We start from the raw sequence: 26,725 nt of genomic DNA, 5'->3' as shown, positions 1-26,725 counted from the left end.
CCCGCAGGCCTCTGCTCCTCATCCTCCTGCCCAGCCCTTCAGCTACCAGAGGAAAATCATGAATGGACCACATGGCTTTGCAAACACAAAAAGGCAAAGATTTTATTTAAATAGATTTTAACTAGAAGTAAACTAGAGAGTCTTATGTGCAAATGAATTTTGGTTTTTAACCAAGAGCCATCACCCCATTGTGTGTGTGTGTGTGTGTGTGTGTGTGTGTGTGTGTGTGTGTAGGTCAGTGTCCTTGTGGGAATGTCTCTGTGACAATCCATCCATTTATGTCATAGACCTTTATGACCTCTTCCTGTATGCTTCTGTGTCTACTGATAAGGTGTGCTCTTGTCTTATTATTAATTCTCATTATTCATTTTCTTTGAAGAATCATGTAGCCTTTAGTCACCTTCCTTTTTCCAATCTTCCCAAAGCAAAAAGGTGCCTGGAAGTGGGCGGGGGAGGCTAGGGTGGATCTTGAGGTATCTTAGACAACAGTTACCCCCTTGGGATAAGGCCTCAGCTTTCTGAGTCCAGTGGGTAGGAGCACTGGGTCCTGTAGCACCAGAAGCGCAGGACCACAAACACTACGGACCCCAGCAGCAAGAGGGCACCCAGGGTCCCAAAGATGATCCCAAGGGCAGCGCTGAGTTTCATGCTCAGGTGCTCGCAGCGATCTCCCCAGGGCGTGTAGATGGAAAAGGGCACACAGCTGGGGACAGAGAGAGAGATCACAATCTGTAAGCAGGAGGAGAGCCCTTAGTCTCACCACCCCTCCTCCAGGGGCCCGAGGAGGCTTTCCACCAGCGTCCCTTTAGGGAAAGAGGCAGAGTCAGCCCTAAGGCAGAGCTGAAGCAAGGCAAGCTGATGTGAATTCACCTGGTGTCAGCTCCACCAGGACAGCGGGGCGGGACTGGCCACAGGTGAGTTTGCGGTGTCACAAGACCCCACCCTCGGCTCCACCCATCCCCACCTTGGGCCTGGGAGGGAAGAGGGCTGGGAGAGCCTGGACTCGCAGTGGGGTCGAGGTGGAAGATGGACACTGATGTGACAAGAGGGCTCTGGCGGCTCTGCCCGTCTCCTCCTCAGCAGGCCTGCAGACTTAGTGGACTCCCCTCCCAGGAGCCCCGCAGACTATTGATGAACCAAGGGGACACAAGGTGACAGTTTGAGAGGGACCCTCTTGGTACTTTTAAGAAGGGGCAGGGCCCAACCTAGACACAAGACATCGAGTTCTTTTTCTACAACGAGGTAGTAGGGTTTCCACCCAAGAAGCAAAATCAGGTGGAAGAGTTTGGCTTTGGGACCCATATTCTGCTACTTAACTTACTGGGTACCTTGGATGGAGTTCTTATCCCTGAGCTGCCTGCCGTTTTCTCATCTTTAAAATGGTCATAATACCTGCCTAGTAGCTAGTTTGCATTTGAGAGGTAATATAGCACCTTCCTCCCCAAACCTACAGCACCTGGTCTTCCTAGGTGGTCTCCTATCCAAGTACTAACCAGGCCCGACCCTGCTTAGCTTCCAAGATCAGACGAGATCGGGCTTGTTCAGTGTGCCATGGCCTTAGATAATATAGCACATTTATTCTCCATACAGAATAGGCACCTACACATTGTTTTTTCCACTGTCCCTATTTCTCTGACCCCTGTTCTGTCAATTACAAAGGGAACCACCATAATTTTCAGACATCCTGAGGGACCACATGGCTTTTCTGGACTTCCTGCAATATCTTTGCCCAACCTGGATTCCCCAGCCCTGCCCTCTTCCTCCTGCTCCCTGCCCCATGCCCCACTTGCCTGCAGTGGGGCCCGTCTGGCAGATGCTGGCATTGGCCTCCATGCTCACAGTAGTCCTCACTGCACGGGGATACGCAAGTGAAGCCATTGTGTGGGCTGTAGACCAGGCGGTATTTCTTGTAGCCCGTGCATTTGAAGTAAGTCTCCAGTGTACTCACGTTCACTGTCAAGTAGGACACAGATGAACATGGAGAGCGATATTAACACCAAACTTATGCCTTTTCAACCAAGAATTCCCTATCAGGCATTTATCCTTAGAAATAATTGGAAAAGTGCACAAATACATATGTTCACAGAAGTCCAGAGCAGCATGGTTTATAATAGCAACCATGTTTAACAGAAGTTTTGTTAAACAAAAAAAATATCATGCACCAAGAGATGGTTAAGAGCATATGCTTTGAAGTCAGCTAGATCTTAATCGAAATTCAAACTCTGCTCCTGACTAGTTGTGTGATTTGGGGGAAATTTCATAATTCTTTCAGTCTCCGTTTCCTTCTCTTTAAATGGAAATGATAATAATAGCACCTACCTTGCTTTAAGGTTTAAACAAGATAATATATGCAGGGTATTCAGTATGGTGCCTGACTTAGTAAGCACTCAATAAGTGGTCACTGCTAGTATAACATTCTATTTAAAATATATTAAAACACTATATTAAATTATATTATAAAATAATTTATCAAATGGGAATATGCATACAATATGCGAGGTAATATGTTCCCAATTGTTTAAGTAATGAGGAGGTTATCAAACATTAGGTATGATCTGATCCCTTTATTATAAAACAGTATTGATTTGCGTGAAGGTGCCTATACATAAAAGAAAATTCAGAAGGATATGTGCAAAATGGACTTGTCTCTGGGAATTGGGATACAGGTGATTTTTTTCTTCATTTGGTTAACTTGTGTTTCCTAAATTTCCACAATAAACGATTGTACCTATATAATAAAAATTGTAGGGTTTTGTTTATTTTCTTTAACGAAAGGCTTAGTCTTATCTGAGGTAGTTGTTACCTTATCCTCACCCCCAACCCCCAACCACACATGCACATAGTAGTGGGAGGATTTCACGTTATTGGCCCCAAGGAGGAAGCTTAGCCTGGATTTTAGAGTTCTTGCTTGGTCCTGGACCCAAGTAACACAGCAACTTCTATTGGGTTTGGCATGGCTACTGCCCTGTTCTCTGCCTTGTTCCCACAGTAGGATGGGCTATTCCTTTCCCTTTCTAACAAGCTTGCCAACTTATCTCATTCCCATTCTGGGATAGTCAGGGACTGCCAAAGCTGAAAGGGACCTCAGAAATCCTATCTCATTTTCTAGATTGGGGTGTTAAGGCATGGACTGGGGATGGCTTTTGCAGAGGGTCACACCCTTCGAGGGAGGGGATATCTCTGCCCCTGCGTGGGGTCTCCAGCCTTCAACTTAATAACTTTGAGCTGGAGGGCAAAGGCAAAAGGATGTCCTTGTTTATGTTTATGAAGTGCAATGGTATTTTAACAAAATCACTAACAATTTTATTAAAAGAAAGTAAGCCATTGGTAGTGGTCATCAGAAAGGCAGCAGTTGGAGTAACTGCTCTGTGGAACTTCACATGGGGATTTGTTGAGCAGTATTTTGTGCTCCTGCTCTTGAAACTAGAAAGCTGGTAGCTAAAGGTTTACAACGTCTCTCAAAAATTATAAACCCCAAATTAAATTAACTGGCTTTTCGCTTGTCTGTGGAAAACTGTAGAATATTTTTCTGCCATAGGTTTGTATGGACTGAAGATCTGTGCCAAGCTCCCACTGTTGACCTCCTCTGTCAGCTACCCCTGTGACTGTCCCCAAAATAATGACTCACAAGCATTCAGACTGCTTATATCTTCCTTGGAGATGGGGCGGAAGACCACGTCATTGTTACGGGGGCCCTCACTTCTCTTGCACCTCCTTCGCAGGGCTTGCCGTAGGAATGCCTCCATCACTGCGTCCAGCAGCTGGTTGTTCAGGAAATCGATGACAGGCCCTCGAGGGCGGTACTGGAATTCCGAGATGACCCTCCAGTATTGAAGGATGCTTCCTGAGGCCAGTGCAGCTGGGGATTCACTGTATGGGTGGGGCACAATGAGGGCCTAAGGGGTGAGGGGTAAGAGGGAGGACCCGGGAACAGGCAGGGACAGTCTCACTTACATTTTTTCCACTCTGCTGTTCCAGAGAAAGGCCCGCACGTCCAGGTTCCCCAGTATGTAGGCCACCTAGGACAGAGGATGGGCATTGGGGGTAGATGACAGTGGGGGTGAGGCCCAGTCCAGAGTGGAGACCCCGCCAACTTTAATGCAATTTACTCATCCCCATTTGTTTCTGTCTTTGAATGTGAACCCCAGGACCCTCAGGACATTTCTCATCCATTTCTTCATCCCCACATTCCAGCCTAGCCTGGTGACTGGCATGGGTCGCTGCTTAGTAAAAGTTTGTTGGTGAGTAAAGGACTTTACATATCTCCCTCTACCCCTAGCCTCCTATTATAAGGGGAGAATTTGAAAGGAATGGCTGCCACCTTGCTTCTGATCCCTGACACACACACATTCATTCTCTCCTACATGTATATTGAACATCAATTATGTTTAGCCAGACCTAGGGTATAGTCAGGAGCTGGGGATGTCAACGTGACTTAGGAAGAGTCAATACTCAAAGGCCCATAGTCTAGTGCAGCGGACAAATGTCAACAGATTTTATCAGAGTGTGGAATACCATAGTAATAGTAGTAATAATTATTATTCTAATCTTTTGACACTTACTGAGTTTTAGGTAGCAGGCTCCGTACTTAATATACATTATAATTTAAACCTTGATACAACCCACTGACACAGGTACTATTATTATTTCTATTTTTATATATGAGGCATCAAATAATTTGTCTAATTATTACACCTGCTCCAGTGAGTGGTAAAGCCAGGATTTGAACACGGATATGTAGGATTCTAGAGCCTTAATAACTCAACCACTGTGCTACTTTGCTTGTGATTGAGGAACGGAAAAGTGGAGGGAGCCAAAAAGAGGGAGTCCCCAGTTCCCTCTGGGAAGTCAGGGAAGGCTTCCTGGAAGTGAAATGCCTTGTGTTGCTCCCATATAACACCCAAGTGCAGGTTTCTAGGGACTCTCAAAAGGAGAGGCTGGGGTGATTTGGCTACCCTAGACCCCCTCAGAGGTCTTTATCCTGGGGCTTCCTGTCTTCCTCACCCCAGGCCTTCCCTGAGGCAGGAAGCTCCCATCTTCTCAGGTAATTGAATCTAGATGGATGATGAGATGCAGAATGTACAAGTAATAGCTAAGATCCCACCCTGAACCTGCCTCCCCACCCAGAGCCACCTGCAGCACTGACCGAGGAGTTGACCTCTGCTTTGGAGGCATTTTTTCCTTCACTGAGTGAGAGCTGGATGATTCTTAAGGGAAGACCTGGGGATGGGAGAAGCAGATTCATAATTACCACATGGGTTCACCCAGATTTACCCTAAAAGACTGTTGGGCCAGTCCAGAGAGACCCCCTATTCTGCAGTGATAGGTCACCAGAAGAATCAGGAGAGATGACCGAGTCTGCTGATCCCCATCCTAATGCTTGTTTGACTATGGTTGGGGCTCTCCTGACTCTCTGCTCACTGAGCTATGAGGTAGCCTTCAGTCTTTCCTCATGAGAGCACTCAGGTTCACGATTTATGCTATGACAGCTGCCTCCACTAGACCTCATAGTCTGCAACTTATCGCCACCCGAGGGAAATTTGGAGTTCTGTCCTATGAGTTTGAGGAACTTAGCCCTGATCTCCACAGCCCCTCATTTTCTCCCAAGTGAGAGAAGTGTGGAGGTAGGGATGATAGGGACATCCGATGGTACCTGGTTTGATGGATGGAGTGAAATTGTTGCCAGCCAGGAAGCATTGGGTGTCTATGAAGGCTTCAGGGCAGGTGCAGGCAGGGTGGCAGCCCAGAGTCTGGGAGATATAGCAATGGCCGTTGTTGTAGCAGTAATTCACAGGGCAGGACTTGTTCTGACAGAGTTCAGAGTCTTCCAGAGCTGCAGAGAGAGCAGAGGTCAGGAACACCACACTGGGCAGTGCAGGGAAGCCCCCAGCCCATGGAAAGCTGCTCCCAGGACAGGCTTGGTTTCTTTCCCCCAAAGCCCCCTTAATTTGCATTCTGCTTGTGGGCTACCTTGAACCTCCTTCCTTCACCAGTCTTTTTTCTACCTGCAAACCTTGTTCCTCTGCCAGGTCTGTATTCTTTCACTTCTGAGAGAATGGAGTGTTTATCAGACCCTTCGCATCAGGAAAGGACCCAGAGGGCTTTCTCCACCTCCATGCCCTTTTCTGCCTTTAGAAGACTGTGGTTCTACTGCTCTGGCCTTTGCTCAGATTTCATTTGGGTGCTGTAGGGGGCTTAGTGGAGGCCTCACTGTGATCTCTCTTGTCTGACTCCAGTGAATGAGGGGGTCGAGGAATAATTAGGAGGAAGACTCAAAGGGAAAATTAGGCATCCCTGCCACCAGATGCCAATGGCAGCCCCTCCAAATGTTTGGACTAGGGAGATAGGGAGACCCTGAGCCTTATATCTCAGAAGACCCCAAGGAATCTGATGGCCCAGCTTACTTCTGGTTCCCTGACTGTGCTGGAAGTTTCCTCTCTTCTCTAAGCCACCTTCGGTCTTTTGCACTCGGCTTTCCCCATCAGTGCCTCAGGGATACTCTGTTCTGGCCTCTCCCGAGTGCTTGTATAATCTCCTCCTTCAGCCTTGCATTCTACCATGCCTACCCTACCTCCTTACCACATCCACCTGTGTTGATCACTCCAAATACTTGCTAGAAAAGGGAGAGAAATGGTTTGCTCATGGCTGTCCTAGGCCTTCCAGATGTCCCCTGTCCCCAGAACCTCCTCTTGCTAGGGCCCTGTTTTTAGCTTACGTGCACAGTGAAGCCCATCTCCAGTCAGGTTCAGGGGGCATGCCTCACAGCCCTGCCCAGGAATGCACTTCACATTTGGGAAGCACTGCTCCTCACAGGGGTCCTTGGAGCGTTCACAGTATTGGCCAAAGGTGTTCCCATCGCACTCACAGTCGGCCACCTGAAATGGGTTGCTGATCACTGAGCAGCCAGGAGGCCGAACCACTATAGGCATCTGGGTGTTTCAGTACTGACCCCTTGGGTCTGAGAACCCATGGACTCTGAGTCCTTGTTTTAATTCTGCCAGCATCTACTGAGCACCCTCGTGACCAGGCCCTGGGCCTGTATTTTCCCCTGCCCAAAGGCACACTATTCTCCAACTCATTTGACACCCTGGCCCATTCTTTCTCCTGACCTCTCTGCCTGGCCCCTGCCCTAAGTTCTCAGCTTCTTCCCTCTCACAAAGGAAACAAACAAACAAACAAATAAATAAATAAATAAATATTCTACCATCCCTTGAAAACTGTCTCCTGCTCATTTTTCCCTTGCTGACTCCGAAACCAAGAATTCAGAGCCCCATTGCTCACTGCAGGGAAAGCACACGTAACCAGAACAATGGCTCAGGGAAAGTTATGGTTCTATAAACCTCATCAAGCTTGCTGGTCTCTCTTCTCTGACCTCCCTACTGAGACGACTCTAGAAATCTCCAAGAAATGGAACCCTCCAACATTTCTACACAAAGACTGGACATTTTGAAATACCTAGAATAATATACTGATTTTGATCTCTGTTTTTACCCCTTTCCATATTTTTTTCCTTTTCCAGCCTCTGGGTTCCCCTACTCCCACCCCTTTCAAGTAGGAATTCTCTGCTCGTGCTTCAAGAGGAGACTGCGTGTGTGTGTGTATAGAGGGTAAAGGAGGTCATAGGATATTGCCAGCCAAACACTTTCCTTTTCTGGGTCCACTTTTACAACCAAAATAAATAAATAAATAAAAACAAAAATAAAGCAGGTAGGCTAAGATGTATGGACTTATAGACCAAGTATCTTGGCTAGAGTGAAAGAGTAAAGGAGAAAACTAAGGGGATTGGGGTATGACAAGATCAAAGGGACCTATACCTCTCTGCTCAACAACATGATGATAAGATCCCAGAGAGAAATTGCTGTGTGGTGCTTCTAGGCAGACTGGATCTTAAGCCACCTCATAAAAAGTTCCCTGACCAAGGCACCCAACTACACAGCAGCACCTCCCTAGGTCTGAAGAGGAGGGAGCATGGAACTTGTGATCCACATAGATGCGTGCCCAGAAGCTATACAGGCACTTTCCTACCCCACATCTTTTTCCAGAACCACAGAGCCGGGAACCACTGTGGAAATTCTAAAAGGATGAAATGGAAGTTTTTCACCAGCCTGGCAGAATGGGAGCTGGGAGATAAAAATTCAATTGAGCTATAAGCAGTAAGAAGTTTCTATTTCTTATATGTGTAAGTTTGCGGCCTAAGACTAGTATCTGCTCTACTTGCCCACCATAGTTCCACCCACCTCCCAACACACACAGTACTACAGAGGGCCCAAATTATGACATCCTTTCAATTCTCACTTTCTTTCCTTTCAACATGGAAACCTCCTTCCCATCCTCCTCCCAGCACTCACCTCCAGGGAGGAATTGCCCACCCAGCTGGTCTGGTTGTACAAACACTGATTGTTTCTGTTGCAAGCACAGACCACGGTCTTTGGCTGGAGTACAGAAGATAAGTTGTCCTTGATATTTCTTACTAGAATCTCCAGAGTGAATGGTTCCAGAGACTTTGGTGTCCATAGCAATGTCCCATTCTCTGTCCCAGGGAAGACAAGATCGATGAGAGCTGGGAGCCTTGTTTGCTCTACTGTCCAACATATCTTGGCATCTAACACCCTGAGAGTCAATGCTAGAGTCCCCTCACCCTTCTCAGACCATTCCTCAAATCTCATCAGGCATTTCCTTGAGCAAGGCTGGTTTCCTGGGCTGATTCTGGTCACACTTCAGGGCCGGAGGCCACACCAGCCCAACTAACTGATTGTAGGGTGGAACTTCACAGAGGGAAGGCAGTTGCCTCCTGAAGAGACCCCAACAGGCAATCTGCTTGGGTCTGCATCAGGATGGGACATCCAGCGGGGATGAATGACAAAGGCTAGGATCCTCCTGCTACTTCCCCAGGCTACACGGCAGGCCAAACTGGCTTCACCTTCACAGCAGCCCCATCCCTTGCCTCGAATTCTCACCCACCCCTGTCACTTCCTGAACCTTTGACCAGCCACCCCTTTAGACACCAGACTACAGTGAAACACTGCTACATCTTAGTAAGGACTCTTCTGATCAATCTGTCTTATAGTTTTCAAGAAAATAGAAAAATCTCCTTGAAATAGCAGGTTAAGGGGAGCTGACACTAGGGAACAGATGAGAGTAACTTCCAGGCTGTCACTCTTCAGGAGAGAAGCCCAGTGAAGGACAAAATCTCCTGATGCCATTGCCTGGCCCCTGGGAGGTCACCACATGGAGCAAAATGGAGCAGACAGAGCAGTTGCTTCTTATGCACAGAGAAATAAAATGAGGCAAAGAGGTGTTCAGAGCTCAGAATAAGGTCTCTAAGGGCTTTGGTTCAGCAAAGAGTAGTCACAATCACAGTTAGTGCTGGCCACAGAAGGCAAGATGCATCCCATGGGCTTTGACTCTTTGACTTAGATCATGGTTACAGGCCTGAGAGGTCTGCACACCATTACTGAGAGGGGGAAATAAGGCTTTGTTTGGTCCCAGCACAGAAAAGCAGACAAGGAGTACTAGAGGTAGGTAAACATGGTTGACACACATAAAAATAGTGATAAACATTCCAAACAATGGTATTTGTATTTCTTTATATCTTGTTTTACAATATATTTTTTTTTAAAAAAAATAGATATGAAAACATCTTAGATTAATATTTTTTAGTTGTTATACTTTATTCTAATAACTTGGTGACTGTCCAGAGTCAGTCTAGCCAGCTGGCCGAATCTCCATAAGCCCATCAGTTCTATTCATGGGGGAGAGGAGACACCTATTTGCATTGTAGAAATCATTCCTAGGAAATGCTAGCCCCAGATATTCCAATGAAATAGTGACAAGAAGTTGCCCAGGCTATAACAATGCAAGATTACCCACAGCTTGACTCTGACCTCATCCCCTTGGCCCCCAAGCATTCTTACCAAAAAGCTCGAAGTCGGTGTGGTTGTTTCTGAGCGAGAATGTGACATTTGTAGAGCTGCTGTTGTACTGAATCAGTGTGGTCTGTCCCATGTAGGCTTCCACCAAATGATGGCCATCGATAGAGGGTGGGTACTGGTCTGTAACACAGAGAAGGGATTCAGGGCCTGAGGTAGGGCACCCTCTAGCCTTATGGCCACCTCTCTCTTTCTCTGGTCCTTTTGCTTGTGGGAAGCATGCCCAGGGATGTAACCCACCTTTGGAAGAAGGAATTATCCTGTGTACCTGCTCTCAGACCCATGCATAGCAGGTTGGGGCTGTATGGCCCGCCTGGCCAAACCTTTATTCTCTATCTTCTCCCAGAGCAGGATTCATTTTAAGTTGTTTTTTTTTTTTTTTCCTATTCAGAGTGCTATGCTGGGCATGTTATGAAATAAATCAGAGAACAGGGTTGTTCAGAGCACCACAGTTTTACCCTTGGAAGAGGGCTGGAAACCATGATGGGCATTGCATTTGTTAGGAAATAGAGAAAAAGTAAACCTTTTTCACTGGTCTCTATTTTTTGGAGCCCTGCTATTTCCATTTCATTTTTGTTCATTCATTTGCTCATTCATTCATTTATTCATTCAATCAGTCAGTCACTTAACAAGTATTTATTGAGTACCTACCATATGTCTGGCACGATTTGAGATAATGAGGACACAGTAATAAACAAATAATAAAAGAGATACTGATGAAAATTAGAAAATATATTCAAGAGTTATAAATGCTAAGAGAAAAAATAAAGCAGGGAAGGTGAATAGGGAGTGTAGGTGAATGTAAAATTTTAGACAAGCTAGCCAAGAAAGGTGACATTTAAATAGAGACTTGAAGGAGGTGAAGGGTAAGGCTGTGGTTGTCTGGGAGAAGGGTGTTCCAGGCAAAGACAGCAGCATGTGTGGCATCTCAGAGTTTAGAATGAGCCTGGTGTGTTTGAAGGACATAAAGAAGCCAATGGGACTAGAGTAGAGGAAGCAAGGTGGGAGCACCAGGAAAAGAGTTGAGAGGTAAACTAGATAGGGCTCTGAAGGTCGTCACAAGGACAGAGAGAGCTGAGGCGTTATGGAAGGGTTTGAACAGAGGAATAATGAGTCAAAGAATCTGGCAAATTTTAAAAATTGTGTCTCTTACAGGAGTGTCATGGAAGGGAGCTCCTCATCTTCTCCCTATCTTTGCAAACGCCCCCCTGGACCTCATGCCACTTACTGAGGGTGGCGTTCATCTGCTGGTAGCTTAAAAAGAGCTTTTTAGTGTGCAGTCCAGTCCTTGTGTTTCCTGTGGCCAGGATGTCATAAATGCACTGTTTATTTTCATGACACTCAGAGATCAAATTCTCACTCGAAGAGTTGTTTTTCAAAAGTTGGGAAATGAAGACAGGAGTGAAGTTGGAAAGCAGATCGTTGTCCCTCTTGCCAAGGAGGCTTGTTCCGTTGATTCTCCCTATAACACATGAGGTACAATGGCAGTAATACCAGGGGTGGGACCTCAGCTATATTTCTGCAGTGCCCACCCCTTACTCTCAATTTACATAGCTGGGGGTCAGGAAGGAAGACATGGAAGGACAGGCTGACTTTCACCTTCTGAGTCTGGAAATACCTGCTCCAGTGAGTGAGGGCCACCCACCTCCTTTGTTCTCTCTTCCAGGAAGAGAGATGCAGGTATGGTGGGAGTGGAGGGGACAGATCTGGGGTGACACCAGAACCCTCAGTGTCGTCTCCTGGCTTTCCACCCCTCCCTCACAAAGGACAGAGATCTGGTTTCCACAAGCCTGAGGGAGAACATGTGAGCAGCTTCCTTCACCCTGGCCCTGCCCCACTGACCCAGAGCATATGAGGCTCAGACTCACAGGTCATTCCATAGTGGAAAAGTGTCTCTTCATTGCTCCCTTGGGGAATGATGGTGTCATTGGGCATCTTGAAGTCATCATCTGGATTGTCATTCCATACCCCTGAGGGACAGAGTAGGATGTCGGCCACCCCGGGACTGCAGTTCTCCCCTTCCCTGGGGAACATCCAGCAGTTCCTGCTCAAAATGTGAGGAGGAGCAGGAACCCAGGAAGCCTCCTCGTGTTGTATCTGTTCTTGATTCAGTCCTCCAAGAGGAGGGGAGTCCCACCCCTATGCTTTAAGGAGGGAAGAAGAGAGAAGGAAGAAGGGGATGGAGGAAGAGGAAAGAGATGGAAGAGAGGGAAGGGGATGGAGGCAATGGGGGGCGGAGTAGGAAGGTGTGAGAGGTGTGAGGCACAGGGAGGAGAAGGGCTGCTGCTGGCCCCACCATTTTCAGTGCCCTTTGATGCTGTCTTTGTTGTCCAAAAGTAGAGCTTTAGGAGGACAGGAAGTGAGCCTCAAAGTTAGCTGAAGAGGTCCCTGTCCCTCCTTGCTGCTCTGCACCCACAGTTCTGCTCTGAGGCATCCGAGAAAGAGAAACTCAGCCTGGGATGTCCACAGACCAATGGGAGGGGGAGCCACCTGGGGTCTGGGAGTCCAGGCTCCTGTGGTGGCCGCTGACTCAGAGGCAGGGTCCTGTCAGCTTCTTACCCAGGAGGCCCTCAGTGCGGTTTCGGTACTCCTCAGGGAGGTTGCAGGAGGCATGGAGGATGTTGGAGAGAGCAATCACTGAGATGGTCACTGTCCCATCTAAGCTGGCTGATACCATCGAGCCATTGCGGCTCAATACGACTCCAGTGGTGTTGAATATCACCTGGCCTAGAATGTTGGGAGACAGATGAGGAAGAAACCAGCATTGGGATCCTGCAGTCTCAAGACTTGGCAGGACTGAAGATTCACAATGCAGAGAGGAGACTGAGAGCAGCTCTGGGATATCCTGAGGCGCCTCCTCTAGTGGCCCCAAACCAAACACACAGGATACCCTCAAGGCCCGCACTGCCCCCTTCTAGCTTGGGACTGAAGAAAGGGGCTACCACAGAGAGGTTGTCACAGCACTGGAGGAGGGAGAGAACTGAGGAAGGAAAGTTTAAGTCTTGCTCCTGAGTGGAGCAGCTGCTCAGGCACCGCTGCTGAAGAAACAGCAGGGGCGGCGGCCCGTGTCTTCTACCCCAGTGGTGCTGTCTCCACGCCCCAGCACACTGCTCCCAGGTAAGAGGAACCCCCTGAGCCCTCACGGCTGTCCCCCACCTACCTTCTGCATCAAGTGTCACAGTCTGGTTATTGAGCCGCACTTGAATTGTGTCATTGGGCTCAAGAAACCATTGAACCTGGAAGAGAATCGGAGGAGACCTAAGCCTGACCTGCAGGTGGGCACAGAGCTGAGAAAGGAGGCTGCAGAGAGCTTAGAACCTGAGCTCTGGACAAAGATCAAGGTGACGGCGGATGTGACAAGGAGGTGTTGCAAGCTAACGTCTGGGAGTGCTTAGCATGGACCAGGATCTGAGCAGAGCCCATTTCTCAGATTATCTCATTAAAATCTCACAACGGCCCTGTGAGGTAGGTAGTATTATCATCCCCATTTTACTATAAGAACACTGAGGCACTGGAAGTTAAGTAATTTCTTTAGTCATGTAGCTGGTGGAACCAGGACCCTGCCTGTGTCCCTAGGGTGACTCTCAAACCATTAGCAAGACGCATCCTCCCTCCCTTCTGCTCTTCCCTTCTTCTTTCTTCCTCCTCCTGGGTCTCGATTTCCAGCTGAGGCACACCTGAACACTCTCTGGGAGGGGAGCAGAGATGTCTGGTGTCCCCTGCCTCACTTACTGTGATGGGGGCCAGGCCGCTGGAGTTGTACTGAGCAGCAAAGGCAATGAAGTTGGAGGCCTGGGCCGAGCCAGTCTGAGCAGTGCGGCCCTGCAGCAGGAAGGACGAGTTTCCGTCCTGGGCCTGGACCAGCAGGAAGTCCCCCAGCCCATTGAAAGTGTAACTGACTTGATCCAAGGTGGTGATGTGTGGGTCCCCAAACATCCAGGCTGGAAAAAGGAGGTACCATATTGGCATGGCAGATGAGGAAGGGTCTGAGATACCATGCTGCCCCCAGGCAGGGCATTTGCCCAGACAGACTCAAGCCTGAGGAGGTGTTCACGGCTCATAGAATCTTCCCTGGAAGCCCTCTTGCACTTTTGTGCCCCCACCGCATCCACGTCTGCTCATTATCTTTTACTCCCCCATTCCCGCCCCCTCCCTGATGCCAGGTACAAAGCCCCTTCATTTGCCATTAAATGCAGAGCAGAACCATCTCCATCTTCCCTTGTGGCCACAACCCTTTACCCAAGAAGCTGGTGTTGCCCTGGTCTAGGCCCCGAGAGGCTACCCCTCCCCAGATCCTCTCCCTTGACCCTGCTCCAGAGTGGGCCCCAGCAGCCTCACCAGGCCTGGGGGGGTGGTACCCAGCACAGCTGATGCGGGGCCACCTTTGCTGGTACAGGGCACATAAGAAGGGCTGGTCATTCCAGTGACAGCACCACTGTTGTGGCTCTAGTTCTTGGTCTGTGGAGAATAGCAGCATGTTGAGGGGCAGGACAAGGAGGACGTGCAGAACTCAGCTAGAAGGTTCAGTGGGGCAGTATAAGATGAGTGGCAAAGGCATGGTTTGAGAAATTGGCACACTTCAGTTCAGATCCTGCCCTACTGTCTCCCTTGCAGGCTTGTTGGAGCCACATACAGCCAAGCCCTCAGGTGGGCCGGAACATGGCTCGAGCTAAAAATCTTTCTTTCTTGAAGAGTGGGGTGCCGAGCCCCACTGCTCTCAAAGTGCTGGGAGTAGAAGGGCATGGCTGATGATCTGGGGACGATGAATGCTGCTTGGATTACAGGGAGGGGGGTAGAGGACATTCATTACTTGCTCCCCTACCCCTGTGCCCTCTAGCTCCTTTGGCGGGTCTCTGATGGGAATGACTCCATATTTTCCCCAAGATAGCTTGCTCATCTGGGTCCAGAGGCTAGGGTCAGACTCCCCTTCCCTAGAAAGATGCCCTCGTTCTGGGCTGGGGCTATGGGGGCAAGTGGTGATGGGGCAAGAGGAACTCAATCATAAACCCCTAGGATGTCAACTGGAAGGAATGTTGGGATTGTCCTAACATCATAAGATCAAGAAATTGAGCACCAGGGAAGGGAAGGAACTGGGAGGGAATGGGAACAAAAGGCTTTATTCTGTGGGTCCCACTGCTTGGCATTCAGCCCAGAGCTGGTGCTTGACAGGGAAGAGCACAGAGCTCCAGAGAAGGTGGGGTTGAGATCTCTGTGGACACACATACCAAACTGCCCAGGACTCTGCACTCTCCAGCCTTCGAGAAGCTCTCCCCATGGCCCGTAGCTGCAGCACACTCCTCCACGCCAGGAGGAGAAGCTGCACAGCTGCCTGCTTCTGAGGCCCCACCAGCCTGCAACAAGTCCAGACATACTCAGGCCCAGGACGCATTCGGTGGGGGCAGGATCAGGGTGAGGTGTTCCTGGGGAGGGGTTGAGAGTGCCTCAAAAGGGACAGGTTAGATGTGACCAGAGGGATGGTGGGTGGGCTTGTGGGGGACAATGGATATACCCCAAGAGACAAGAAGGAGATGTCACCTGTGTGAATGTGTTGGAATCGTAAGTCCCAGAGTCCCTGCTGCCAGGAGCAAGGGCAGGAGATCTGGTTCCAGCCCCAGCCAGGCCACTGAGGCTGTCTCTTCAACCACTGCAGGCACCTGAGACGGTAGTTGGGTCTTTCTTCCCCATGCAGCTTATAGACCTGCAGGCCCCTGAGGCCTTGGAGAGCAAAGGAAGAAGGATTATTTCAGGGCCTAGGGACACAGGCTCTGCTCTAGCTTTAGGGACAACCGAAACTCAGAAATGCACCTTCTTTATGTCACTTTCCCTCTCTGGACAGCTCTTCCAGGGATAGGACCCCATTCAGATTGGCAGCAATTTCTCCTCAAAGATCCCTTGGATGTGAACCCCAAAAGCCCTCAAAACTTAGCTCTTAGGGTGAAACTCGGGGACAAGTGCTGAACAGGAGGCCTCACCTGCACCAGACTGAGAGTCAAGCCCTGGCCCCGATCTTCAGTTTACCCCTAACCACTAACCACTTGTCTGTCAGTCTAAGCTCCAGCACCTTCCATCCTCTCAAACAGTTCCTCCTCATGCACCTTATATCTCAGTGAATGATGCCATCGGCCACTCGCCATCCATTCAGACACTTGGTTTTCATTTTTGACCACCCTACCCAGCACAGACATGTCAGTGGTCAAAGCAGCAAGACAAGAGCCAATGTTCAGAGGCTATCTGAGGAGCCAGCCACAGAGGAGTTGGCACGTGAAGCAGAGGTTTGCTCTAACACCACGGGACTGAGGAAGCATCCTCTGTGCCCAGATGCCATTCTTGGAAGGGAGAAGTAAGTGGGAGAATGAACCCTGATGGGGGTTTGAACTTTAAATAGACCTTTAATTAATTGTAAATTATACACTGCCCACCCCAGCTGCCATGAGTAAGAAAGGGCTCCAGAGTTCCATAAGATACGATAGGACATATGTATTAGATTTTGACTTGGTTCCCACACAAAAGAAGAAATTGTCAAGATAGCAAAAATTCGTTAAGGGTTTGAAAAGAATAATCATTTTTTTATGAGGATCTGTTTGTGTGTCTTCTCTACAATGGCCTGGCATCAGGGAAAACACATTAGATACACTCCCCCAACACATAAACACACGATCATATTGCACCTGTTAAGTCACAAACAGATGTATCTTAATAGAAGGGCCCTAATTTCACTGGGCAGCTCTTTCCACAAAATGGCACCCATGATTTGACCTAGCTTCTGTTTATTAAAAAGTTCCCGCCACGGAACGAATAGAACTGGATTTATGATTCACAATTTACATGGCTGGTTTCTAATGTTAAAATATCCTTTGTTCTATCACATTTGGAAACCATAATTTCTTTCTCTTTGGGGCTTCCAGACAGGACATTGAGTCATGGTGGAGGCCCCACGGGCTTCCTCCTGTTACTAAAGTACTGGCCTTCTTACTAGAGTGAGAGCTCTTTTAGAATGAATTCAGTTTTTTTTTTTCTTTCATATTTCTGGTTCTTAGTACAGTGTTCCAGCACACATGCACACAAAAACAATGGCTGAATGAATGCCAGACCTCTGGAACTCCTCTTGGTAGATTCCCTGAAGGGATCTCATCTGGGTTTTCATTCCAGCACTTAGATAGGGCATTAACTGCCCATTCATACCCTCATCTCCTGCCACACCCCTCTTTTCCAGGTTCTGGGCCCCACTGAGAGGCCTCTTGGGTTTGGTTCATTCTAGGGAGGAGACATAGCCCCAAATGAAGCTGTATTGCATGAAGGTGCAGCAGATACCAGCAGCTCCTTGGGAAGTGCCAAGTTCCGATTACACCTGTGGGAGGTCAGTGCTGGGGACGCCCTTTGGGGTGGTGGAGATGCTAGAGAACTGCCCCGCTAGGACTGTTGTGGTCTACTAAGTGAAGGAAAGAAGAGGACTTAAGTCCACCTTAAGTGTGATGAGGGGGCACTTTTACCTGAGTTGGAATCCAGGAATTGGTCTGGACGATACTTCTCCCACACTGGCTGGAATATCAGTGGGCTGTTTTCATAATACCCATCTCCACTGCAGGCAAAGGAAAGAATCACAGACTTCTGTCACTTAGGATCTTCCTGCTCAGTGGGCAAGTTTCTCATTCAGACAGTCAGCCAGTCACTCACTCAGCCTCACTCGCTTAGTCCCTCACTCAGTCCAGCTAGTCATTCGTTATCAGCTAATCAGTCAATTATTCAATCAGTTGGTCAGTCAGCCAGTCAAAATCACTGACTTTTACCACTAAGCAGGAGAGATGGATTGGGCAGGGGTGGAGAGGCTCTAATTTATTCCACATGATTGCTAATGGCCAGAAACTGAGCATGAAACAGCGGTGTGAAAACAATAGAATCCAGGCCTCTTTCCAGTTAGTTTTTCTTCCAGTAGATATTGGTGAGGACAGTATGTTGGGGTTGTTAAGAGCTAATCTCTGGAGTTAGGCAGTTGTAGATTCAACTTCTGATTCTCACACTTAGTAGCTTGGTAACCATGGGCAAGTTACTTAACCTCTTTGATTCTTAGTTTTCACATGTGTGTAAAAGAGGTTACGATAGCACCTACCTCATACTTTTGTGAGGATGAAATGCAGTAACATTTTTAAATGCCTCAGAACCGAATGAGGATTTGATGCAATGGGTGCATCCCCTCCCCTCAGTGGTGGCGTTCAAAGGCTGCTCCCTGAAGGAGGGAATCCCAGGCAGAAGCCTCCAGCTTCACTCTGAGTGCGTGCCTCAGAGTGGTGACTCCTGGTCTTTTCTCCTTTCTGACACAGGATAGATGACACACACAGGTGTGGCACTTTCTGTGGGCAGGTGCACTCAGAATGGTGTGAAATTCCTAACTAGTTGGGTAATTCCACTCCTTTCTCCTTCACAGCACATCAAAAAGCAAGTGAAAGCAATGTAATTATAGGGCAATCCTGAACACTCTCTAAGAGAAAACCATTTGCAGCAATTACCAGTAACAAATTACATGTGAACTTCACAACTGGTCACACACACCAGCACCTGGAAATACTGTGGCTGGGAACCGTTGTGTCAGAGACTGAGCCGCCTCCACATACAGGAACCCACGTCCCCATTCACTGCCCCATTTCTCCGCCCTCCGTCTTTCCCACTCACACCACACAAGATACCCCTGAGTGAAGGATTAATTGTCAGGGGCCAGGGGCACCAGAAGCCAGGAAGGCAGAGTTCAGCCTCAGATGTCTCGGTTCAAATTTCTGCTTTGCCACTTCCCAGCTCTGTGACTTTGGGCAATTACTTATCGATTTGTACCTCAGTTTCCTTAACTGTAGAATGGGCAATAAATAGTATCTCTTTTATGAGGTTGTGATAATAATATGAAATAATGCATATTAAATACTTAGTTTAATAAATGTCAGCTGTTACTATGATATTTGAGAAGTCAAGAGAGGTCAACTAATGTCGGTGGAAATTAGAGAAATCAAACCTCGAGGGATTATTACACTGCATGGATTCTGGGGGAGAAAAGAGAATGGCAGGGTAAATAGGGATCTTTTAATGTGAAATAGCTAGAAGTGAGACCTGGAGCCAGTGTGAGTCAGAAGCATCGGCAAGGAGGATTCATGCCTGGTCCCGGGGGATGGGAACATGTGTGCAACGAAAACACTTCTCTGCGCCGCTTCCTATTGTCTGCTCAGTGCTGATAGTTCCTCCTCTTCCTACCTGGAGAAGCCCATGAGGACTCTGCTGCCTGGGCGCTGGGTCATGTCCCACTGCATCCCACCGCTTTGGTAGAGAAACAGGGTGAAGGATCTGCTCCCATCCGTGGTGAGGATGGCCTGGTAGGTGTTAGTCTGGGAGTTGGTTGGAGACAAACAGAGATGCTTGTGAGAAATCTAGGGTCTCTTCCCTAATGTCCCATCACCCATCCCACACCCCTGCCCTGACACACACATCTTTTCCTGGCCTACCCCGAGCAAAGGCATGGGCTTAAGATGCTGATAAGCTTGGGAGTGTGTAGAGCACCTTTCACCCTGGGTGTCAAAGCACCTGCATGGTGAATTTGCCTTCTTCGTGACTTGTTTCCAGGGAGGAGTGATAAAGGGCTCTGGGTTAGAAACCAGTTGGAAGACATTTGTATGAGAAAACATTTGTATGAGGAACCTGGAAGATGAACTAAGACACTAGAGAGCTAGGAGAGGCTTATGTAGCTTCCTCGGGGATATTTAAGGACATTGTCCAAATGTCTCAACCAGAATAGTGGGGAGGACCACAGCAGGTGAGACTGGGAGGTCTCTGAAGGTGAATGCAAAGCGCTGTGCTTGTATAAAGTAGGTAATCAATGAACTGATTGAACCAATGAAGAAATAAGTGACTTTAGACCTGACACAAGGAAGAATTTTGTGACTGTAACAGCTGTGAGTCTACAGAGGGAAGACTGTGTGATATTCCCATTTCTATTGGATGGTATTGAAGTGGAAAGCCAGTGTTTGAAGTCAGAAAAACTTGGGTCCAGGCCTGGCTTTGTCATTTGCTGGCTGAATGTCTTTGGGCAAGTTGCTTAACTTCTCTAACCATCATCTTCTTCATCTCTACAATGTGGATAATAATAGGTTGAGCCAAAAAAAAATTGCCAACAGCTGGACATTTTTTACTTATTAAAATTCTATTTCCTAAATTTCGACCACCTAATACTCAGTGCTTTGGGCTGCTGTGAGGCCATATAAGTAAAGAGTTGGGGTAGCCTGCTACACAGTGAATATTCAGCATTTGGGGTAGGGGATAGGGAGAGTACTATAATCGGCAATCTGTCCTTGAGTCAGAGAGGGTTTTGGAAGATTGGTCCCTGCCTAGGATTCTAGGATGTCTGACTTCCAGATGGTTCACGGGGAGCTGTCCATTGGTACACTCACCCCGAAGGTCCACTGGGCGGGATATGCGGGGGCATTGACCCATGTGACCTTTAGGGTCCACCTGGCTTTGTAATCCCAGGTGTTTGTGAACCTTTTAATCCAAGATTCCACCTGCTGGACTACACGTGGCCTGTAGTCATCATATAGTGTCTCATATTCCTAGGAAAGGAGGGCAGATAAGGACAAGGAAATGAGAGTCCCAGCTCAACACCCCCAAGGGACCCTCACTTTCTACATGGTGATCCTGCTCACTTGAGTCTACCCACATCTCACATCCTTTCCTCTTTCAGACCTACGTTTTCAGTTAGTGCCTTGGACCTTGAAATCAATTCAAATTTGGCTTCGGGGAAGCCTGGGGTGTGTGGAGTAAAGAGTCAAGACCCAGAAACCCAGGTCTTCTGGACTTGAACTCATGCATCTCAGTACAGACTGGCTTGGACAGTGTAACCAACCACCTGTGCCCATTTCAACCTTCATGTCCAACCAGAGGCTCCTTGAGGACAGGCATGGGTTTCTCCATCTTTGCATCTTCTACAGTGCCTTGTCCATGCCAGGGGCATAATCCACATTCTTCTGCAGAAACTTTTGTTACACGCTCCCATCAATTGGAATCATTAACCCAATCCAGGAGCATACACAGAAGCCCTGCTTGACTCAGGCTTTTTAGGAGAGACCCCCTATAATCTTATTCTAAACTTAAATCCCGATTGCCTCTGTCACCTGCAGTTCTTATGGTTGTGTCAGGGTATTTCTGAATCTGTGTAATGGCCCTAATCTACTTCCTCACTGCCCTCATATTTAATCACCAGTCCTGCCCACACTGATCCCAGGCTCTGACAGCAGTAACACATGTACTACTCTCCTTTGTCTCTCCTGGCTGGCTACAGGGGGATCCTAAATGTTGGGCTATGAAAGGCCCACCTGGTAAAATATGGTTCCCCGGCGGCTGGAGAAATCAGCATCATCCCAGAATGGAGCCACCAGGGCCACATGGTCCCTGTCTGCGAAGCTAAGGAGAGGGTTGGGGTAGGAGAAAATCTGGTACCTTGACTCCGGGAAAATAATCTGGCCATTATCTGTGAACTGAACACAAAGGTTCTTCTGGTTAGGAGGGAGGCAGAACAGGCTTGGGGTAGCTCCTCAAAAGTGTGACTCCGCCCCCAGCCCCCAAGGCCCTGTCTGTGTAGAACTTCAGAGATGTCAACGACCTCTGTAAGGTCATGTCAGCTATCTCCCTGCCTGCTGGAGAAACCCCCTTTACGTAGTTCTCACACAAATACTTTAACCTCAAGACATTTCTATTGTTCTAAGTCCTTCCTAAGGTGGCAGGTTTTGTCCTGCTTCAGTGGCGGATCCCATCTGTAAGACCAGCCTGTCGCAGAGCATATCCCTCTGGGTAAATCCCCTCAGCGCCATCCTAAAGCTGGTGCCACATTAGATGGGGCTAAAAGGATTGATACCCTCACCCCGTAACTGTGTCACCCTTTCATAGTGCGTCCTGACTCAACCTCCCTCACTGAGAGCCACAGGAGCCACAACTGCTGTTCCAGCTCTCCCCCAGGAGACATGGGTACCTGGACAAGGGAACCAGGAAATAAATACAGAAAATGCAAATGACGTCAAACAGTTAAGTTTCCCAAGTAGAGCTTCCTGCTCATAAAAAGGGCCCGTGAAAACAGTGGAGAGCTTACTGGGCCCTGAGATCTCTTCACTGAAATAAAGACCCTTTTGTCCAAGTGAGCATTGCCTTGCTCTGTGTCTTCCTCAGCTGACGTCCTGACATTAAAGACTTCGTGCAAACCGTGTCAGAGGCAGGGACACAGTCGGTGATTAACAAGCATTGCTTTCATTCTCCCTTCTTCTCCATCGGAATCACTGTCACAGGCACAGAGCCATTGAGGAGCCCTAGAGAGGGAAGCAGGGCCCCCGGAACTCGGGTCACAGATTCTGCCCTTTGGGCTGCAGTGGAGTACTCACATAGAGAAAATTTCTGAGAGAGAAGCCGAAAGGGAAGCCAATCTGGGGCTCGAAGAGTGGTGAGGTGAAGTCCACACTCCTCTTGACAAACTCCCGGTCTCCAACACGTGACCCATAGGGGAAGAGGGAAACGCCTGGGCCAATACAAAGAAGAGTAGGAAATTCTCATGGGCCCTGACTTCATTCAGACTGACAGAGATCCCTAGGGAGCTTCCCCAGCTGCTCCTCCACCCTGTCCTCTGTTTCCCTAACTGGGAGCCATCAGGGACTCTTCTCTTGTCCTAGGACTCCCTAGAATTCCTTGGGAGGTTTGGGCAACCTGACCCTAAACATTTCTCAAATGGCTTTCCTCTTTTCCATTATGGTAGCACTCAACTGGTCTTGCTTGGAAGCAAACAGTCTCTACATTGCTCTCTTGGTCTCCTGCAAATTTATCCTTCACTCCAGCCACCACAGGCAAATCTAATCATGTCCTCTCTGGTTCCCATTATTCACAAGACTCCCTCACATGAAAGCCTCAGTTCTTAATAGTCTTTATCTTACTTCCAGCAACCCCAAATGCTTTGGGGATTTCCTCCCCAGAAATAGTGTGTTGGAGCTCCAGGTGACTGCAGGGCCAGGGGCTGATTGAGAAAATAAAGAATTACTGGTCGAAGTATAGAAACTCAATATGGTCTGAGCTTTGCCCACATTACCCGAGGAAGTAGAGTCAGAGAAAGCATAGCCTGTGGATGGCTGTAGTGTAGGACTCTTAGAATACTTAGATGCTGAAGAAGTAGCAGGAGTGGCTTTGATCAAAGGGTAGGTTGTAAGTGGAAATGACAAAGTTGGTATGGATCCAGCTATACTGTTATGATTCCTTGCAGAACTCATATATGTGTGCACTGTAATAGGGTTGGTATTGAAGGCTACCATTTGAGCAGTCACAGGATGCTCAGGGGTTTGTGTGCTTGACTTGCTCACTGAAGAAGCTGAGTCTTGCATGGTATTTGTCATGAAGTTACTTCCAGAACCTATAGTGGAAATGACCACTGCAGTCATGTTTTCATGAATAATTGAGCTTGAGGTTGTCGTCAGAACTTCTCCACTTGGGAACAAAATTGTGGAAGGAATACAAGAGGCTGTATCACTCAAGGTGATAGAACTGACAGTAGTTGGCCTGTCAGTTGCCCCCAGTGACAAGGCCGGCATTGCTGTTTGGGTCCTGTGGCTGTCTCTGACTTTTTGAGATTAATGTTGTGCTGGTACTTGAAGGTGACAGAGTGTGAGTGACAGTTTGTGGAGCTGTGCACATTTGGTGTGAGTGGAGATGTGACTCTTGAGAAGGTGTTAGTCACCTGGGAAACTAAACTGACAGTTTCAGATCCTCTGGTGGTTCCTGTACTTTGAGTCTGAGCCACCTGGGAAATAGCTGATGTTTCCTGAGGAGAGGTGCTGGGAGAAGTTGGGACTGACTGTCTTGTGGTCTCCCTATTGTTAAGACCTCAGAGGTGATGGTTGAAACAGTGCTGGGGATAGTAACAGACATGATTCCCGTGGTTTCTGGAGTAGTGTCATGACTGGTTGCAGTGGACAACAATTCAGTTGTGGGCTGAGTTATGTGGCTTTCTCTGGAGAGATTTGTTGAGAAACTCTTGGTCTTATCTGAGGTAAACTTTCCTGGAGAAGAACTTTCTGAAGTTGTTTGGCTGTTTGCTATGGATGAAGAAGCTGCTACTGTGCCCACTAAGGTGGTGGCCACAGCCAGAGAGGCTGCTGTGCTGGTATACTGTTCTCCAGCAGTCTCTGTGCCTTGAGTTTTGTGGGATTGGGAAATGGCTGAGATCGTGTCAGGTGAGGTGCTGGTAACGGGGGATGTTGACTGTCCTGAGCCTCCCAGTGTTGAGACTACAGAGGTGGTCTGAGGAATAGTGCTCGTTATGGAAAATGGTATGCCTCCTGAGGTTCCCCGGGTAGTGTCAGAACTGGTTGGTGCTGTCCGTATTTCTGTGATAGTAGCAGTGACCTGAGTTGTGTGACTGTCCATGGGGGGTGGTGGGGTGAATGTCGTCACTTCACCTATGGTGGAGGTATCCCGAAGAACACTTCCTGAGACCGAGTGTCCACTTGGTTTGAATGAAGAAGTTGCAGATGTGACTGTCTTGATTGTGTCTGTTAGGGAGAGACTAAACTTATGGTTTGGGATCCTTGTGTGGTCTGTGTGCTCTGAGTGTATAACCTATCTGGGAAGTAGCTGACAATTCTTGAGGAGAGGTGCTGGTAGAGAGTGTTGTAGAAACCTTAGAGGTGAATGCAGGAAAGCTAGTTACAAATAGTGATGTCTCCCAGGTGTTTTCTATAGAGCTGTCTCTTAAGGTTGGTGCTGTCAACATGTCTGATGTTGTCAAAGGTATGCTGGTGACGCTGAAAGAGGAGGAAGTCATTTTTTCATTTGAAGAGGATGTCGCCAGAGAAATGCTCCCTGACTGACTATGCTCAAGTAGTGAAAAGACAGGAGTAGGTGTGGTTGCTATGGTGATTTTGCTTAATTCAGGTTCTCCTGTGACCTTGATGATCTGAGTCTGGTAGTTCTGAGAAGATGCTGATGTCTCCTGAGTAGAAGTACTGGGGGAGAATGCTATCGATTGTTTCAGTAGTCCAGCTGTCATTGATGTTGTAAAGGTGAGTGAAGTAATACTTCTACTGGAAGGTAACGATGTATCCATTGTATTCACTACAGTGGTATCACTAGAGATTGGACTGTCGATATTTCTGATGTTGTAAGAGGTATGATGCTGATAACAAAAGAGGATAAAGTAGCAGATGTTTTATCTGTAGAATATGTCTCTTGAAAACGTCCTTCTGTAACTATGTTTTCACTTCGAGAACATAAAGAAGTTGATGTACGCACTGCTGAGATAGTGCTATTTTCAGATTCTCTGATGATCTCCCTGATTAGATGCGAGAGGACCAGAGAGGATGATGATGTTTCCTGGGTAGACGTGCTGCGTGAAAGTGCATTTGTCTGATTCTCTACACTGCCTGTCTCTTGGTCTACACCACTTGTCATGGAGACTGTGGAGGTGACGGGAGTTTGAGTTGTCGTAACAGCGGGTGATGTCTCAACGCTTTGCGTCGCAGTGGTGTCCTTTGAGGTTGACGCTGTAGACATTTTTGCCGAGGTCAGAGGTGTGTGTCCTACGCTAGGAGAAGATGCAGTGGTTGCTTTACCTGAGGGAGACGTGTTCTCAGGAGGACTTGTGGAAGGACTGTGAGTACCCGGTGCAGAAGAGGGCATTGATGTGCTCGCCTCTGTCATCAGGCTTGCCTGCGATCCTGCAGTGGGCTGAGGACTCTCTGTGTGCTGGTCCTGAGAAGATGCTGATGTTTTCTCGCTGGAGGTGCTGGGTGAAGTTGCTTTTGTCTGTTTCTCTGCAGCGGTTGTCCTTTTTTCTGCACCACTTGTCATGGAGACTGTGGAGGTGACGGGAGTTTGGGTTGTCGTAACAGCGGGTGATGTCTCAACGCTTTGCGTCGCAGTGGTGTCCTTTGAGGTTGACGCTGTAGACATTTTTGCCGAGGTCAGAGGTGTGTGTCCTACGCTAGGAGAAGATGCAGTGGTTGCTTTACCTGAGGGAGACGTGTTCTCAGGAGGACTTGTGGAAGGACTGTGAGTACTTGGTGCAGAAGAGGGCATTGATGTGCTCGCCTCTGTCATCAGGCTTGCCTGCGATCCTGCAGTGGGCTGAGGACTCTCTGTGTGCTGGTCCTGAGAAGATGCTGATGTTTTCTCGCTGGAGGTGCTGGGTGAAGTTGCTTTTGTCTGTTTCTCTGCAGCGGTTGTCCTTTTTTCTGCACCACTTGTCATGGAGACTGTGGAGGTGACGGGAGTTTGAGTTGTCGTAACAGCGGGTGATGTCTCAACGCTTTGCGTCGCAGTGGTGTCCTTTGAGGTTGACGCTGTAGACATTTTTGCCGAGGTCAGAGGTGTGTGTCCTACGCTAGGAGAAGATGCAGTGGTTGCTTTACCTGAGGGAGACGTGTTCTCGGGAGGACTTGTGGAAGGACTGTGAGTACCCGGTGCAGAAGAGGGCATTGATGTGCTCGCCTCTGTCATCAGGCTTGCCTGCGATCCTGCAGTGGGCTGAGGACTCTCTGTGTGCTGGTCCTGAGAAGATGCTGATGTTTTCTCGCTGGAGGTGCTGGGTGAAGTTGCTTTTGTCTGTTTCTCTGCAGCGGTTGTCCTTTTTTCTGCACCACTTGTCATGGAGACTGTGGAGGTGACGGGAGTTTGGGTTGTCGTAACAGCGGGTGATGTCTCAACGCTTTGCGTCGCAGTGGTGTCCTTTGAGGTTGACGCTGTAGACATTTTTGCCGAGGTCAGAGGTGTGTGTCCTACGCTAGGAGAAGATGCAG

At 48.3% G+C, this 26,725-nt stretch overlaps 2 protein-coding genes and 1 pseudogene across 4 annotated transcripts; all 3 read right to left on the bottom strand.

Annotated features, from left to right (window-relative positions):
- Positions 1 to 76: 76 nt before the first annotated feature.
- LOC107505230 (mucin-4) lies at positions 77 to 26,725 on the bottom strand. 3 transcript variants are annotated; one of them, XM_036219631.1, is made up of 23 exons: positions 25,541 to 26,725; positions 22,331 to 22,464; positions 21,275 to 21,436; positions 20,354 to 20,512; positions 19,164 to 19,294; positions 17,420 to 17,508; positions 15,465 to 15,644; positions 15,155 to 15,280; positions 14,268 to 14,387; positions 13,662 to 13,870; positions 13,090 to 13,165; positions 12,489 to 12,656; positions 11,798 to 11,899; positions 11,158 to 11,391; positions 9,915 to 10,052; positions 8,349 to 8,530; positions 6,716 to 6,875; positions 5,654 to 5,833; positions 5,147 to 5,220; positions 3,955 to 4,019; positions 3,629 to 3,870; positions 1,791 to 1,953; positions 77 to 703 (listed from the first exon to the last, which is right to left on the bottom strand). In XM_036219631.1, the coding sequence occupies exons 1-23, from the start codon at positions 26,676 to 26,678 to the stop codon at positions 511 to 513; spliced, it is 4,425 nt and encodes a 1,474-aa protein (XP_036075524.1). In that variant the 5' UTR covers positions 26,679 to 26,725; the 3' UTR covers positions 77 to 510. The 3 variants fall into 3 exon arrangements, with proteins under 3 accessions (XP_036075524.1, XP_036075527.1, XP_036075525.1); XM_036219634.1 differs by having other exon boundaries at positions 26,339 to 26,725; XM_036219632.1 differs by lacking the exon at positions 25,541 to 26,725 and adding an exon at positions 23,026 to 23,374.
- LOC118602654 lies at positions 1,445 to 1,563 on the bottom strand (annotated as a pseudogene).
- LOC118601709 (mucin-4-like) lies at positions 23,427 to 25,033 on the bottom strand. Its single transcript, XM_036219635.1, is given in 2 exon segments — positions 23,427 to 23,789; positions 23,792 to 25,033. Coding segments are annotated over 2 exon segments (894 nt in total). The 5' UTR covers positions 24,357 to 25,033; the 3' UTR covers positions 23,427 to 23,460.

This window comes from Rousettus aegyptiacus, unplaced genomic scaffold (genome assembly GCF_014176215.1).
Source record: "Rousettus aegyptiacus isolate mRouAeg1 unplaced genomic scaffold, mRouAeg1.p scaffold_m13_p_4, whole genome shotgun sequence".
Classification (NCBI taxonomy): Eukaryota; Metazoa; Chordata; class Mammalia; order Chiroptera; family Pteropodidae; genus Rousettus; species Rousettus aegyptiacus.
Note: the sequence above shows the minus strand (reverse complement) of the source record. Positions and strands in the feature narration are given on the sequence as shown.